The sequence below is a fragment of the Salvelinus fontinalis genome, chromosome 28 (assembly GCF_029448725.1).
Source record: "Salvelinus fontinalis isolate EN_2023a chromosome 28, ASM2944872v1, whole genome shotgun sequence".
NCBI lineage: Eukaryota > Metazoa > Chordata > Actinopteri > Salmoniformes > Salmonidae > Salvelinus > Salvelinus fontinalis.
In genome coordinates this window covers 42,464,322-42,482,704 of record NC_074692.1, presented here as the reverse complement: position 1 = coordinate 42,482,704, position 18,383 = coordinate 42,464,322, and the positions used below count along the sequence as shown (strand labels likewise).

At 43.3% G+C, this 18,383-nt stretch overlaps 1 protein-coding gene across 1 annotated transcript in view; it reads right to left on the bottom strand.

The window, feature by feature from the left end:
* The window catches only part of LOC129826737 (adipocyte enhancer-binding protein 1-like), a 34,165-nt gene extending 20,908 nt beyond the window's left edge, over positions 1 to 13,257 (bottom strand). The window contains exon 1 of the mRNA XM_055887777.1: positions 12,379 to 13,257. Coding sequence (XP_055743752.1) covers positions 12,379 to 12,631 — 253 coding nt within the window. The 5' untranslated portion in view covers positions 12,632 to 13,257. The remainder of the gene's footprint in view (positions 1 to 12,378) is intronic.
* Between the last annotated feature and the right edge of the window lie 5,126 nt (positions 13,258 to 18,383).

The following is an 18,383-nucleotide window of genomic DNA, read 5'->3' as shown; positions in this document are numbered from 1 at the left end:
GAAACACAACCCTGCCAAGCCGCACTGCTTCTTGACACGTTGCTTGCTTAACCCGGAAGCCAGCCACACCAATGTGTCAGAGGAATCACCATCCAGTTGGCGACCAAAGTCAGCTCTCAGGCGCCAGCCAAACCCTCCCCTAACCAGGACGACGCTGGACCAATTATGCTCTGCCTCATTGGTCTCCCGGTCATAGCCAGTTGTGACACAGCCTGGGATTGAACCCGGGTCTGTAGTGACGCCTCAAGCACTGTGATGCAGTTCCTTAGACTGCTGCGCCACTCGGGAGGCCCAGGACACACAAACACATACACGTACACACACACAAACCTCAAGAAGAGGAACTGTAGCGACATCATCACACTCATGGTCAAGGAGATCTGGGCTTATCTCAGTGTTACCACATTATGTCCCATTCGAATATTCCAAAATCACATACTTGGACTGTAGGTTTCTATTTGATGTGGAATGGATAATGAAGCTGTTCTTCTTTCTGGCCCTTCCTCTGAATGAACATATTTACAGAATTTTGCATGCTATGAATAATATGTGGATGTAATTATCCTCTTCTGCTGCTTATGGTGCTGCCTCAATCGCCACTGGAGGGCACTGTATTATATGGTACTGTAATGTAACATATTGGGAAGCAAAAAGTTCTGTAAATACAGAAGTCAGTGGAGCCTCATTGGCATTGCACTATCTCTCTTCATGGCTGTCTGAATATCAGTGCCAGTGACATAACTGTGGAACGGAGGCTATGTCTTCATGGAAAACATTCCTCTCCATTAGTAAACCCAGTCAAACTGTAATGACATGCTGTCAGGGCATTATCAACATTGTCCCGTCTGACTCTGTGTGGTTGGTAATTCTCATATCTTCTCAATGGTGGACAAATAGGTATAACAGTAGTAGCAACTATTTCATAGCACACTACAAACTATGTAACAATGTATACCTACTGTACAACATACACTGAACAAAAAAATACGCAACATGTTAAGTGTTGGTCCCATGTTTCATGAGCTGAAATAAAATTTTCCATACGCACAAAAAGCTTATTTCTCTAAAATGTTGTGCACACATTTGTTTACATCCCTGCTAGTAAGCAATTCTCCTTTGTCAAGATAATCCATCCACCTGATAGGTGTGGCATATTAAGAAGCTGATTAAACAGCATGATCATTACACTTGTGTAACTTGTGCTGTGGACAATAAAAGGCCACTCTAAAATGTTGTATTTTTTATTTTTTTTACCTTCATTTAACTTAACAATGAAAATTGAAATTTTAACCCATGGGTTAACTGCCTTGTTCAGGGGCAGAATAACAGATTTTTACCTTGTCTGCTTGGGGATCCGATCTTGCAACCTTTCAGTTACTCTCCAACGCTCTAACCACTAGGCTACCTGCCGAACCATTTTTGTCACACAACACAATGACACAGATGTCTCAAGTTTTGCGAGAGCGTGCAATTGGCATGCTGACTGCAGGAATGTTCACCAGAGCTGTTGCCAGAGACTTGAATGTTAATGTCTCTACCATAAGCTGCCTCCAACGTCGTTTTAGAGAATTTGACAGTCCAACTGCATACCACGCATTCCCAGGGCCGGACTTGGCCATTCTGCCGCCCTAGGCAAGCCCAAAAAAATTGCCTTCCCATACAAACTAGAACAGTCCCAGTAAACAAAATGACATTGAAAAGACATCTAAAATACGTATTTTCCAGACATTGAAGTTAGGTTCAATTTACGTTCTGAATGAAAGGTGAAAATACGTATTTTCCGGACATTGAAAATATGCATTTTCCGGGCGTTGAAATGAAAGTAATTTTTGGTTCTGAATAAAAGTTGAAAAGGCGTAATTTAGAGACGTCTATATTTGGACCAAATCAAGGCCGGTCCAGACCAGACCAAATCTGAACAAAACATTGACGTCTATGTTTGGGCCAAATCAATGCCGGTCTACACCAGACAAAATCTGAACCAAACATAGACGACCAGACTAAAAACCAACGTCCATGGACATGGAATGCAAGGCCAGTCCGGATTGCACCAAAAAAAGACATCCAGTCCGGACAGAGGGGGAAAAAAAGACATCCAGTAGACGTCGGTGTCGGTCCGTGTTTACTGGGGTCTAGCCTATCGTGTACATTCGCTGATTTGCCGCTGACATTCGGTAATAATAAAAAGTGGTGTAATAGCCTAGAGTTTTCTTGACATTTTGTTTTAATTATTGTGAATGGGTTATCTTTTACCCTGGCTATATCTGCTACATGATTTATGTTAGATTATTTTGGGGACGGAATTTTGGTAGAGTGCCGCAGCGATGCTTCTCTCCAACAGAGAGGCGCGCTGGGAATAAACAATCAAAATATTTTGCAGCATTGCCTTTGACAAAGTGGGAGCTGCTTATCACAGGGCGACATCAGCGCTCACCTTAAAAGCCCATATGCCACTGTTTAAGAGAAATTGACATTGTTTTTGGGCAGAATTATGTGAGATTTAATGTGTTGTTTGAGGTGCATCTTGGTCAATTTAGTTCAGAAAATGCTACCCTCGTCAATCTTCCGCCACAGGCAGCCGCCTAAATCTGCCAAATGAGCGGGCTGGCCCTGTGTTACGTCCGTTGTTGGAATGAGACCAAGGTGCAGCGTGGTAAGCGAACATCTTACTTTTATTTAAAATGAATACCAAAACCCAACAAAATACAAAAACGAACGTAAAGTTCTGCAGGCTATACAGCAACTAACAAAATCAAGATCCCACAACCTAAGGTGGGGAAAAAAGTATGCTTAAGTATCATCCCCAATCAGCGACAACGATAGACAGCTGCCTCTGATTGGGAACCATACCAGGCCAAACAAAGAAATAGGAAAACTAGATTGCCCACCAAAATCACACCCTGACCTAACCAAATAGAGAAATAGAAAGGCTCTCTAAGGTCAGGGCGCGACACCCTGTGTATTCCCAGTTATGTGAAATCCATAGATTTATTTCAATTGATTGATTTCCTTATATGAACTGTAACTCAGTAAAATCTTCAAAATTGAGGCATGTTGCATTGTATATATTTTTTCAGTGTGGTTACACAGTACCTACTAACTAATATAATTACCATATAAATACATGGTTTTAGTGCAACCAAATTGGGAAATTAGTATGATTCAACCAACAGATGTGTGTGCTGAAGTTTACTAGATTTTAAGCTGTGAAACTCGGAAACAAATGTACTTTATGATTAAAACTTCATCATCATCTCTGTCTCAGAGGGTGATTCATTCCACTGTAGAGTGGGGTTCTGTGGTCACTGTTCACCCATGATTACAGCACAATCAGTGGAAAAGAAAAGTTGACTGTACAAATCTGTTTGCAAGATGCTCAGCTCAGAGCCCAGCCAGGTCTGTTACTGCAGCAGCAGACTAAATCTTCCCCAGTCCCAGTCCCAGTCTCAGGCCCAGGTATACTTTGCTCTGCTCTGGCCAAGAGACACGGTCCAGATGGGTATGACAAAAGACAAAAGGAACACCTACGTGAGAATGCTGTTCATTGACTACAGCTCAGCGTTCAACACCATAGTGCCCTCAAAGCTCATCACTAAGCTAAGGAACCTGGGATTTTATTTTATTTCATTAGGATCTCTTTTAGTCCTCATTTGGACTGATCTTCCAAGAGTCCTTAAACATTAAAATACAATTTATAATATGATCATATTTTCACATATAACACACTGTTACAAACAGACATAATACCCTGACATATTGACCAGATAAATACTCTAACAGTCTAAAAAGATTGATTCTTCATCTACCAGAGTCCAGCACAGCTTTCCTATGTATTATATTTAAATGGTTTTAAAGTATTGTTTGAATTTATATATTGAAAAGTTTCTTGTTTGCTCAGATAAATGATTCAATTTCTTTATTGCTCTAAATCGAAATGTTATTTTGCCTATTTCTCTTTTCTGTCTAAATAACATATAGATAGATGGTGGACAATCTGTTCCTAGTATTTACTGAATGTCTGTCTGTTTCCAACTGAATACTGTTGTGAATAGAGTTTGGCCGTTTTAAATGGTGTATATTATGAAATAACATAAGTATGTTTTTTTTTCAATGATCTTGTTGACTGATGACCAACCAAGAGCATTGAGCATGACTACAACCAAATAACCAAGAGCATTGAGCATGACTACAACCAAATAACCAAGAGCATTGAGCATGACTACAACCAAATAACCAAGAGCATTGAGCATGACTACAACCAAATAACCAAGAGCATTGAGCATGACTACAACCAAATAACCAAGAGCATTGAGCATGACTACAACCAAATAACCAAGAGCATTGAGCATGACTACAACCAAATAACCATATCTCCACCTTAAAGCAATCCTTGCTGCTTTGTTCTGTTCAATCTGCAGCCTCCAAATTTAACTTGTGGATGCATTTCCCCAGACCACAGAACAGTAGATCACCTGACTCCCAAGCATTTACTGAAGAATCTTTCCCGGTAAATATTTAGCTATCCTTCTGATCATGCATGCAGTTTTAATATTTTTTGTCCCTAGATTAGTTATTTGAGATGACCATGATAAGCAGTTGTCTAGCTGCACTCCTAGTAGTTTGGTTTCTGCCACTTCCTAAATTTCTACTCCCCCATACTTAATTGTATCCCATGCTGTGTTGGCCTTTTCCTAGTGGAACAGACCAAAATAACTTTTCTTAGTGTTTAAAACAAGTTTGTTCCGGCAAACCCACTCCCTGATATTTTCCAAATCTACTTGTACAGCTTGCTGTACCTGTAGAACCGATTGGAAAAAGAGGACCGAGCACGCCCCCATTCTCATCGACAGGGCTGCAGTGGAGCAGGTTGAGAGCTTCAAGTTCCTTGGTGTTCACATCATCAACAAACTAACATGGTCCAAGCACACCAAGACAGTCGTGAAGAGGGCACGACAACACCTATTCCACCTCGGGAGACTGAAAAGATTTGACATGGGTCTTCAGATCCTCAAAAGGTTCTACAGCTGCACCATCGAGAGCATCCTGACTGGTTGCATCACTGCCTGGTACGGCAACTACTCGGCCTCCGACCGCAAGGCACTACAGAGGGTAGTGCGACCGGCCCAGTACATCACCAGGGCCAAGCTTCCTGCCATCCAGGACCTCTATACCAGGCGGTGTCAGAGGAAGGCCCTAAAAATTGTCAAAGATTTCAGCCACCCTAGTCATAGACTGTTCTCGTTGCTACCGCACGGCAAGCGGTACCGGAACACCAAGTCTAGGTCCAAGAAGCTTCTAAACAGCTTCTACCCCCAAGCCATAAAACTCCTGAACACCTATTCAAATGGCTACCCAAACTATTTGCATTGCCACGCCCCCCCTTATTCACCGCCGCTACTCTCTGTTATCTCCTATGCATAGTCACTTTAATAACTCTACCTACATGTATATATTACCTCAACTAACTGGTGACCCGCACATTGACCTTGTACTGGTATCCCCCTGTATATAGTCTTACAAGTGTTATTTTACTGCTGCTCTTTAATTACTTGTTACTTTTATTTCTTATTCTTATCCGTATTTTTTTTAACTGCATTGTTGGTTAGGGGCTCGTAAGTAAGGAATTCAATGTAAGGTCTACACCTGTTGTATTCGGCACGTGCCTAATACAATTAGATTTTATTTTATTTTATTGTCTTGCTGTATAAATTGTATTATCATCTGAAAATGTAATGGTTTGAGTTTCAGATAAGGCATAAGGAAGGTTGTTGGTATATATTAAGTAAAGAAGTGGACCAAGGCAGCTGCCCTGTGGTATTCCACAGTTTAAAGCATGAGGGGAAGAAAATGAACCATTGATATAGGTGGACTGTTTCCTGTCAGTTAGATATGACTGTACCCAATTCAATGCTACCTCCTTAAAACTATAATGCAATCATTTTGTCAAAAATATTTAATGATCCACTAAATCAAATGCTGCACTAAAATCTAAAAATAGTACACCTACAAACCTGCCATTATCCATAGCATTGAGCCACTGATCAGTCATGTCAACCAATGCAGTGGTAGTGGAATGGTTTTTGCAATAAGCATGCTGATTGGCTGTAATCAGATCATTATTTTCCATGTACTCCCATATTTGTCTATTCACAATACCCTCCAATATCTTACTGAGTGAAGAGAGTAGACTAATTTGTTGACTATTGGCAGGAGTAATGGGTTCTTCGCTGTCTTTCGGGATAGGACATATCTTAACATGCTTCCATACATTTGCAAACATCCCCTTTTTCAGTGACCAATTAAATATGTATTTCAGTGGAGCTGCAATCTGGGGAGCAGTAAAATGTTTTCCATAAGATGATAACCTGTAGATTTACCATCGGGTAATGACTTTAATAGGTTTAACACCTCCTCCACTGACACCAATTGTAGTCTAAAATAGGCCGTTTTTTTTGCTCATAATATGATTATCAATCCATTGGACAATAGCTTGTTTGGAAGAATGGGTGTTTACATTATCACTCAGTAAATACATTTTCTTTGTCAAAAAATCTGCAAAATGATTGGCAATATCAACTGGTTTTGTTATTGTTTTCTCGTCAACCTCCACACTAGATTGGCATGACGAAATAAATGCACCAAGTAAGCCCGTAACTGTATTTCATACTTTTTTAGAATCATAAAAAAAAGAAGTAAAATAACGTTTTTTTCTTGCGATTTAATTTAACTGCATAATTACGTAGTGTTCTATAATTCTGTTCATCAATTTCTAGTTTAGATTTGGCTGCTAAGACTTTTGCCATATTTCCCAGTTCATCATCAATCCATGGTGATGGACGAGCCCCATCTGTACTCTTTCTTACTGGGGCACCATTACCTCAGTGAGCAAATCAATAATTTGCTCACTGATTAAACACCTCCCTCTGCAATTGGATACTGGACTTTCTGATGGACCGTGGTGAAGGTAGGCAACAACACAACTGCCACGCTGACCCTCAATACGGGAGTCCCTCAGAGGTGCATGCCTAGCCTCCTCCTGTACTCCCTGTTCACCCACGACTGCATGGCCACACACGTCTCCAACACCATCATTAAGTTTGCTGACGACACGACGGTGGTAGATCTGATCACCGACGACGATGAGACAGCCTACAGGGAGGAGGTCAGAGACTTGCCAGTATGGTGCCAGGATAACAACCTCTCACTCAACGTCAGCAAGACAAAGGAGCTGATCGTGGACTACAGGAAACGGAGGGCCGAGCACGCCCCCATTCACATCGACAGGGCTGTAGTGGAGAAGGTCGAGAGCTTCAAGTTCCTCGGTGTCCACATCACTAAGGACTTATGGTCCAAACACACCAACACAGTCGTGAAGAGGGCACGGTAAATGCCTCTTCCCACTCAGGAGTCTTAAAATATTTGTCATTGGCCCTCATTGGCACTCAGATCCGCAAAAAGATATACAGCTGCACCATTGAGAGCATCTGGCTGCATCACACCTTGTATGGCAACTGCTCAGCATCTGATTGCAAGGCGTTACAAAGGGTAGTGCGTACGGCCCAGTACATCAGAGCTCTCTGTCATCCAGGACCTCTATATCAGGCGGTGTCAGAGGAAGGCCCTACAAATAGTCAAAGACTCCAATCACCCAAGTACCGTCTGTTCTCTCTGTTACTGCACGGCAAGCGGTACCGGAGCACCAGGTCTGGGACCAAAAGGCTCCTGAAAAGCTTCTACACCAAAGCCATAAGACTGCTGAAGAGTTAATCAAATGGCTACCCTGACTTTCTGCATTTCACCCGTACCTACCTACATTACATGTACAGTACCTGTCAAAATGTAAACACACCTACTCATAGAACGTGAGATGCAATGGCTCCACCCACCTGCTTGGCTCCACCCTCTCTCTATCTCTCCCCACCTGCAATATTTCCATTGCATCTCGCGCTCTACACTCGTCCATCCAATTTATGTAAAATGCTTGCCCGCTCAATAGCAAGCTTCTCTATCTGAAGTAATTTAATGTTGAGCTAAATATAAAAAAATACACACCTACTCATTCCAGGGTTTTTCTTAATTTTTTTATGATTTTCTACATTGTAAAATAATAGTGAAGACATCAAAACTATGAAATAACACATATGGAATCACGTAGTAACCAAAAAAGTGTAAAACAAATGAAAATATATTTTAGATTTTAAATTCTTCAAAGTAGCCACCCTTTGCCTTGATGACAGTTTGCACACTCTTGGCATTGAGTAGGTGTGTCCAAACTTTTGACTGGTGGTATACAGAAGATAGCCCTATTTGGTAAAAGACCAAGTCCATATTATGGCAAGAACAGCTCATTAAAGCAAAGAGAAACAACAGTCCATCATTACTTTAAGACATGAAGGTCAGTCAATCCAGAAAATTTCTAGAACTTTGAGAGTTTCTTCAAGTGCAGTCGCAAAAACCATCAAGCGCTATGATGAAACTGGCTCTCATGAGGACTGCCATAGGACAGGAAGACCCAGAGTCACCTCTGCTGCAGAGGATAAGTTCCTTAGAGTTACCAGCCTCAGAATTTGCAGACCAAATAAATGCTTCACAGAGTTAAAGTAACAAACACATCTCAACATCAACTGTTCAGAGGAGACCGTATGAATCAGGCCTTCATGGTCGAATTGCTACAAAGAAACCACTACTAAAGGACACTAATAATAAGAAGAGACTTGCTTGGGCCAAGAAGCACGAGCAATAGACTTTAAACACACCTACCGTTGGAAATCTGTCCTTTGGTCTGATAAGTTCAGATTTCAGATTTTTGGTTCCAATTCCCGTGTCTTTGTGAGACGCGGAGTAGGTGAAAGGATGATCTCCGCATGTGTGGTTCCCACCGTGAAACATGGAGGAGGAGGTGTGATGGTGTGGGGGTGCTTTGCTGGTGACACTGTGATTTATTTAGAATTCAAGGCATACTTAACCAGTATGGCTACAACAGCATTCTGCAGCGATATGCCATCCCATCTGGTTTGCGCTTAGAGGGACTATCATTTGCTTTCAACAGGACAATGACCCAACACATATCCATGCTCGAGGGTGCCAGGCTGCTTTTCATTACGCACACCTGTCACCATCATTACGGGCAGCTGCACAATATTGGACTCACCTGGACTCCATTACTTTGTTGATTACCCCTCTATATTTGTCTGCTCTTCAGTTTGTTCCCTGTGTCAGCATTGATGTCGTTATTTCTCCCCTATCCAGACGCTGTTCCTGTCCTGTTTCATGTCTGTGTTTCATTAAATGTTCACTCCCTGTACCTGCTTCTCGTCTCCAGCGTTGATCCTCACAGTAAGGGTCAGCAGGTAGCCTAGTGGTTAGAGCGTTGGGCCAGTAACCAAAAGGTTGCTAGACTGAATCCTCGAGCTGACAAGGTAAAAATCTGTCGTTCTGCCCCTGAACAAGGCCATCATTATAAATAAGAATGTGTTCTTAACTTCTTTGGGGTAGGTGGTAGTATTTTCATGTCCGGATGAAAAGCATGCCCAGAGTAAACGGCCTGCTACAAAGCCATAAAAGCTACAATATGCATATTAGTAGTATATTTGGATAGAAAACACTCTGAAGTTTCTAAAACTGTTTGAATGATGTCTGTGAGTATAACAGAACTCATATGGCAGGCAAAACCCTGAGAAGAAATCCAATCAGGAAGTGGGAAATCTGAGGTTGGTAGATTTTCAACTCAGCTCCTATTGAAGATACAGTGAGATATTGGTCGTGTTGCACTTCCTAAGGCTTCCACTAGATGTCAACAGTCTTTAGAACCTTGTCTGATGCTTTTACTGTGAAGTGGGGGCGAAAGAGAGTGGAATGAGTCAGAGGTCTGCCAGCAGCCATGAGCTGACCATGCTCTGACCATGCGCATTCACATGAGAGTTTGCTCCCGTTCCATTTGCTTTTCTGAAGACAAAGGAATTCTCCGGTTGGAACATTATTGAAGAATTATGTTAAAAACATCCTAAAGATTGATTCAATACTTCGTTTGTCATGTTTTTACGGACTGTAATATAACTTTTTTTACTTTTCGCTGGACTTGCCCGCGCGTCGTGATTTTGAAAGTGTACTGAACGCTAGAACAACAAGGAGGAATTTGGACATAAATGATGGACATTATCGAATAAAACAAACATTTCTTGTGGAACTGGGATTCCTGGGAGTGCATTCTGATGAAGATCATCAAAGGTAAGTGAATGTTTATAATGTTATTTTTGACTTCTGTTGACTGCAAAATATGGCGGATATATTTGTGTCTTGATTGGGCTCTGAGCGCCGACTAAGATTATTGCATGGTTTGCTTTTTCCGTAAAGCTTTTTTGAAATCTGACACAGCGGTTGCATTAAGGAGAAGTGCATCTAAAATCCCATGCATAACTGTTGTATCTTTTAGCAATGTTTATTATGAGTATTCCTGTAAATTGATGTGGCTCCCTGCAAAATCAAAGGATGTTTTGGAACTTCTGAACGTAAGGTACCAATGTAAACTCAGATTTTTGGATATAAATATGAACTTTACCGAACAAAACATACATGTATTGTGTAACATGAAGTCCTATGAGTGTCATCTGATGAAGATCATCAAAGGTTAGTGATTAATTGTATCTATATTTCTGCTTTTTGTGAATCCTCACTTTGGCTGGAAAAATGGCTGTGTTATTCTGTGAATAGGCACTCACCTAACATAATCGTTTGGTTTGCTTTTGTCATAAAGCCTTTTTGAAATCGGACACTGTGGCTGGATTTACAACAAGTGTATCTTTAAAATGGTGTAAACTACATGTCTGTTTGAGGAATTTTAATTATGGGATTTCTGTTGTTTTGAATTTGGCGCCCTGCAGTTTCACTGGCTGTTGAAGAGGTAAGACGCTACCTTCTCACGTACCCTAGAGAGGTTAACTGACTTGCCTAGTTAAATATATATATATATATATTTTTAAAGTACATTAAAAAAAGTAAGGGCTATTTGACCAAAAAGGAGAGTGATGGAGTGCTGCATCTGATGACCTGGCCTCCACAATCACCCGACCTCAACCCAATTGAGATGGTTTGAGATTATTTGGACCACAGAGTGAAGGAAAAGCAGCCAACAAGTGCTAAGCATATGTGGGAACTCCTTCAAGACTGTTGGAAAATCATTCCAGGTGAAGCTCGTTGAGAGAATGCCAAGGGAGTGCAAAGCTGTCATCAAGGCAAAGGGTGGCTACTTTGTAGAATCTAAAATATATTTTGATTTGTTTAACACTTTTTTGGTTACTATTCCATATGTGTTATTTCATAGTTTTGATGTCTTCAGAAAATTGTAAAAATAAAGAAAAACCCTTGATTGAGTAGGTGTGTCCAAACGTTTGTCTGGTACTGTACATAGTAATTCAATCAATCAATCACCTAACCAAACCTACATGTACATACAGTGCATTCGGAAAGTATTCAGTGTTATTGCGTATAGATTTAATCTTTAGAATAAGACTGTAACAACAAAATGTAGAAAAAGTCAATTGGTCTGAATACTTTCCGAATACACTGTTTTACCTCAATCAATCACCCCAACTACCTCGTACCCAAGTACACTGACTCGGTACCGGTACTCCTTGAATATAGCCTGTATATAGCCTTATTAATGCTATTTTATTGTGTTACTATTTTCTTTTTATCTATTTGCTAATTTTCTTACTTTTTAACCGCATTGTTGGGGAAAAGCTTGTGAGTAAGCATTTCACAGTAAAGTGTACACTTGTTGTATTCGGTGCATATGTCAAATAAAATGTGATTTGATTTTGTGAGCTGGAGACAAACAGGTGAGAGTGGTATGTGCAGGGTATGTGTGTGTGTATACTGTTGGGCAGGTCATAGTGACTGAACAGTGCCTGGGTAATTCAGGAAACCGCCGGCTTCTTTTGAAACCAATGCTCTCCATTCATCTTCCTCCTCCACCTGCCATGTTCTCTGTGCCTTATCCCCTGTCCTCTGTGCCCTGTCCCCTGTCTGATGATGTAACATAATGTTCTCCAGTCCTGCTCCTGGAAGGAGGCATCTGTTCCAACCCAACAACCAGACGATGTAGATGATTTTTTCTATTAATGGTTTGATCATTAGATGATAAGATGTGTTATTGCTGGGCTGGAACAAAGTCATGCACAGTCTCCAAGACTAGGATCCAAGAACACTAGTGTAACACAAGCCAGGGGTTCCAAAACAGTTTTCAGATTCTTCTTGAGACCCATCAAGTAGATAAAACCATCCATGTTTCTAGCCACAACTCAATTGGGACCTACCAGTGGGTCCCAACTCTCTACTTAGTAACATGTATTATAATAGGTAGGTTGGCTTTGTTCTTACCTGGTATGGCTTCTTCATCTGTGGTTCTCTTTGCCTTGCCAGTCTGTCTTTGTGTCTCTGTGAGTTCCTGTTCTTTAGCCAGCTCATCCTGGGACTCCTCTCCATGTAGGGCCTCCATTCCTCCATCCATCCCTCTCTCCTCCACAGCCTGGCCTATAGAGACTATGCCTCCTGCGCTCTCCCCTCCTCTTAGCAGTAGCACACAGCATAGGGCCAGCAGAACCAAACACACCACTGCAGTATGACCCCCCATCCTCCCTAATCTACAGTAACTACCTCAATGTTCCACAAAATACTTCTAGCTCAGTATTCCGATCAAGTATTCCACCACAGTACTCTACTTCAGAATTAAAGTTATTGCTAAAGTTCCAGCTCAAAACGCTACACAGAAATTCTACCTCAGTGTTCTAAATCAGTATTCTACTAAATAATTCTACCTCAGTGTTCTAAATCAGTATTCTACTAAATAATTCTACCTCACCAAATCACCTCACTGTTCTGTCTCAGTATTCTACTCCAGTGTTCCACACCTTCACTCTAGTGAGGAATATTCTGGAGCTCCACGCGCACTGCAAGCCACAGCCAAACCCACTCACTCAAAGCATGAGGCAGGGCTGAACACAGAGAGGAGGGAGGGAGGGAGGAAAAGCAGCCCAAAAACAATGGCTGAGGGAGTCAGAGAAAGAATCACCTTCACCTGGCTGACGAGTTGGAACAGGTGCCAAGATCAGAAGGATATCTCAGCACAGATTGAGCAGAGCAGCTCACTGGAGAAGCCAGGAGAGGGAAGGCAGAATCCAGGCTGGCTCTATAGATTTGAAAATAGAGTTTAGTCCTGTAGCAGAGTGCTTCTACCAGCTCTTCCCTCCGCAGACTGCCACAGACAGGCACGAATGGAAAGGCTCCCAGGACACTGGATTCCAGAGGAGGAGAGGGGGAGGGGAAAAGAGTGGAAAGAGGGTGGGGGAGGACAGAATGTGTGTGTGCTAACAAAACTGAACCCCACAACATCTGTGGACTCATGGAGTGGACTTAGTTCAAAGCAAATGAAAACAATAAAGAACATATTCCACCTCAAACTGGATTTTTTTTTTTAGGAATGTCCCGCTCTCCTTACCATCCATATTTCAGGGGAACTGTAGCATTCTTTCCTTACGATGTAGCTTAGCAAAGTCTCCCATTAGTTTGAAGGAAAATTCATTCCCAGCCAAGGAGAAACACACACACACACACACACACACACACACACACACACACACACACACACACACACACACACACACACACACACACACACACACACACACACACACACACACACACACACACACACACACACACACACACACACACACACACACACACACACACAGAGAAGGAATAACTATTTGAGCAGATGACAGAAGTTTGCCCTTTTCGGGGCTTTGTGTTTTCTTTGCTCTGCCCTGTCTGTGGCCTCCCCCAGAGAAGTAGTCTCCACTCCAGTACCTCGGATTAACTGAGACGAATGAATTGGAAAACAAACTGAATTGGAAAAAGATTTGCAGCTACTGGAGGAAGCTTAAATGGAAATGTGTTTTCAAACAGAAAGACAGCCTAATAATTCAGAAGGGGAAAAAAACAGTTTCAAAAATAAATCTGATTCTAAGTAGGATTGTTTAGATAGTGAGTAGTAGTAGTATCTCTTGAGATTTGGCCAAATGGGCTTATTTTTAAATGTGTTTAGAGTTATAACTCACAAATCAAATTATAAGCATCTGGTTGGAAGTGACTCAAAGTGAGTAAGAGGGCTTTGGTTTTGTCCAAAGTACTCTGATTCAAGTCTATCTTCCCGTACGCATCACCTCTTTTATAGAGACAGTAGTTTTTCCATGACACACAGTTTATTACCAACAAGCTGTGATGTTGGGGGATAAGGGTAGGACAAACATTGCAAGCACATGAGGACCATGCAACGCGGTAGAGGAACAATTTGTCACGTTCCTGACCTGTTTTCCCTTGTTTTGTATTTATTTAGTATGGTCAGGGCGTGAGTTGGGTGGGTTGTCTATGTGTGATTTTCTATGTTGGGATTTTGTGTTCGGCCTGGTATGATTCTCAATCAGAGGCAGCTGTCAATCGTTGTCCCTGATTGAGAATCATAATTAGGCAGCCTGGGTTTCACGTGTGTTTTGTGGGTGTTTGTTTTCCGTGTCAGTAGTTGTGCCACACGGGACTGTTTGTCGGTTAGATTCTCTTTTGTTATTTTGTTTCGTGTAGTGTTCAGTTTATTTGATAATAAAACATGGACACTTTCCACTCTGCGTCTTGGTCCGGTCCGATCCTCTTCAGACGAAGAGGAGGAAATCAGCCGTAACAGAAACACCCACCAACAAAGGACCAAGCAGAGTGGAAAAGGGCAGCGACAGCAGCAGCAGCAGCGGAGAAAAACCCAGGACTCATGGACGTGGGAGGAGATTCTGGACGGCAAGGGACCCTGGGCTCAGCCAGGGGAATGTCGCCGTCCTAAAGCCGAGTTGGAGGCAGCGAAGGCAGAGAGGTGCTGGTATGAGGAGGCAGCGCGGCGACGCGGTTGGGAGCCTGAGAGTCAGACCCAAAAATTTCTTGGGGGGGAGGGGCACACGCGGAGTGTGGCAAAGCCGGGTAGGAGACCTGAGCCAACTGCCCGTGCTTACCGTGGAGTGAGAGGGCGTCGTACTGGTCAGACACCGTGTTATGCGGTGGAGCGCACGGTGTCCCCAGTACGCGTGCTTAGCCCAGTGCGGGCTATTCCACCTCGCCGCACTGGTAGGGCTAGGTTGGGCATCGAGCCGGGTGTCATGAAGCCGGCCCAACGCATCTGGTCTCCAGTGCGTCTCCTCGGGCCGGCGTACATGGCACCAGCCTTACAAATGGTGTCCCCGGTTCGCCAGCATAGCCCAGTGCGGGCTATTCCACCTCGCCGCACTGGCAGGGCTACGGGGACCATTCAACCAGGTAAGGTTGGGCAGGCTCGGTGCTCAAGAGCTCGTGTACTCCTTCACGGTCCGGTATATCCGGTGCCACCTCCACGTACCAGTCCTCCGGTGGCAGCCCCCCGCACCAGGCTGTCTCTCCGTCTCCTCCCTACAGGTGTACCTGCCTGCCTAGCGCCGTCTGAGCTGCCTGCCTGCCCAGTGCCGTCTGAGCTGCCTGCCTGCCCAGCGCCGTCTGAGCTGCCTGCCTGACTGCCTAGCGCCGTCTGAGCTGCCTGCCTGCCTAGCGCCGTCTGAGCTGCCTGCCTGCCTAGCGCCGTCTGAGCTGCCTGCCTGCCCAGCGCCGTCTGGGCTGCCTGCCTGCCCAGCGCCGTCTGGGCTGCCCGCCTGCCCAGCGCCGTCAGAGCCGCCCGCCTGCCCCGAGCCGTCAGAGCCGCCCGTCTGTCCCAAGCCATTAGAGCCGCCCGTCTGTCCCGAGCCATTAGAGCCGCCCGTCTGTCCCGAGCCATTAGAGCCATCAGCCAGCCAGGACCAGCCAGAGCCGTCAGCCAGCCAGGACCAGCCAGAGCCGTCAGCCAGCCATGACCAGCCAGAGCCGTCAGCCAGCCATGACCAGCCAGAGCCGTCAGCCAGCCATGACCAGCCAGAGCCGTCAGCCAGCCATGACCAGCCAGAGCCGTCAGCCAGTCCGGTGCTGCCCCTCAGTCCGGTGCTGCCCCTCAGTCCGGTGCTGCCCCTTGGTCCAGTGGGGTTGATATGGAGGGTGGTTGTTAGGAGGTGGCCACGGGGGCGATTAAGGAGGCGGACAAAGACATTGTTAAAGTGGGGTCCACGTCCCGCGCCAGAGCCGCCACCGCGGACAGACGCCCACCCAGACCCTCCCCTAGAGTTTTAGGTGGTGCGCCTGGAGTTCGCACCTTGAGGGGGGGGGGGGGTTCTGTCACGTTCCTGACCTGTTTTCCCTTGTTTTCTATTTATTTAGTATGGTCAGGGCGTGAGTTGGGTGGGTTGTCTATGTGTGATTTTCTATGTTGGAATTTTGTGTTCGGCCTGGTATGATTCTCAATCAGAGGCAGCTGTCAATCGTTGTCCCTGATTGAGAATCATACTTAGGCAGCCTGGGTTTCACGTGTGTTTTGTGGGTGTTTGTTTTCCGTGTCAGTAGTTGTGCCACACGGGACTGTTTGTCGGTTAGATTCTCTTTTGTTATTTTGTTTCGTGTAGAGTTCAGTTTATTTGATAATAAAACATGGACACTTTCCACTCTGCGTCTTGGTCCGATCCCTACACCTCCTCTTCGGACGAAGAGGAGGAAATCAGCCGTAACACAATTTATATTGCTCAGATGTCATATTGACCATTATTCCAGACAAGCATGAGTTTAGTGTGTGTGTGTGTGTGCGCGCGTGCGTGCGTGCTTACGTGCGTGCGTGGATGGATGGAGATGACTGTGCTGTTACACCTGATAGATGACTAGGTGATGAGTCCAACTACTGTAGCATGTCTGAATAAACCATCTCATCTCTGCCATTTTTATACACACACACATACCCTTACACAAAAACCTCTCTGCGTGATGAAGTAATTCACTTTGCTATGGAATTATAATGGTGACAGAACTACATGAGTTTGTTTTTAGGATTTTGTCGTCACACATTGAGATTCGTGATTGCAAGTACACTTCGCAAATGTGTAATTTAATTTTGAAGCTGCCCACTCAAGAAAATGTGTGAAAGATTTAACAAGGGTCGCAAACCTGTAACTTGACATTTGAATACATTCAATAAGATTTGCAATTATCATTTATTTTCAGAATTATTACAAGTCCATTTAGTTACGAGTATGAATATTATGCTGTGAACCAAAAATACACGCTGGGAGTTCTGTCACTGTTATGCTAACAAGAGATTAGTAAATTTGTAAAACATTTTGTAAATTTGTAGAAAGATATTTGCAGGTGGAAATGTGATTTGCGCTCTGCGAGCAGAACCTTTTACTCCTGACCAATCAGTCCCTCTGCCAAAACCACAACTGACGAACCATTGGCTTGATTGTTCCATCAATCAAATCTCAGGAATTAGCTCCCCACATGAGAAAGAGAGAATGACGTAAATTAACGAAAATGATCTACTTGAAAGTAGTCGTCTCTTTTAACTGTGTTCATCGATTTTTTTTGTGAAAGGGCATGACACTAGTTTGCTCATCATGTGAAACATAATGGTACATTGCATTGACAGCTATTGCGTTAGCTATCTGGCCTCTGACATTCTTCCAAGTTTTACTATCAACAGGCTAGCTTTATCAGGCAACTTTAGATGCGAGGGGAAAACTAATATATGTTCTAGTTAGTTAACCATCTAATTGATGAAGTTGATTGGAAATGCCATTAGATAGTTAAATTGAAACAGCTGGGGGAAATCTAGCTAGCTAATTCCCATCATCATCACTGCGGCGTAGCTAATGTTAGATAGGTTTCTAGAAAATATTAAATATATATTTGAAGCTATATTTGAAAGACTTGTTACTGACTTTTGAACACTTGCCGAACTACTTCATTCCACTGCTTGTTTATTGATTAATTGGTGACTGAAAAAGTTGGCAATAAAAATGCTCCTCCCAATTTCACTGCAAATAGATTAGCTAGCTAAAAGTAAACTCGTGACAACTTGATCACGCTTATGAATATGTAAAACTGTCTACAAAACTATGGTACATTAAAGGTAGTTGGGGTTCTCAGCGACTTGAACTGAAATTTGAGCAGTGAGGTTAATTTCTTCCCCTTCTGCTCTTTTCCTCAGGTTGAAGCACATCCCTAACTTCCAGACAGATGTAAAGAACTTGAGAACCTCCCAGCCACCAGGAAAATCATATTTTTCTTGGAGTTTATTCACAAGTTAAGATAGAAATAGAACCACACGTTATTTTCCTTCATGCAGAATTGTCGCTAAACTTTTAACTTGGAAAGCTCATTCAATAATACAGACGTGGGTGATTTCTGTCCCAGGGGACAACTGTGTGCACATTTTTGTTCAATTTAGTCTACAATTAGTT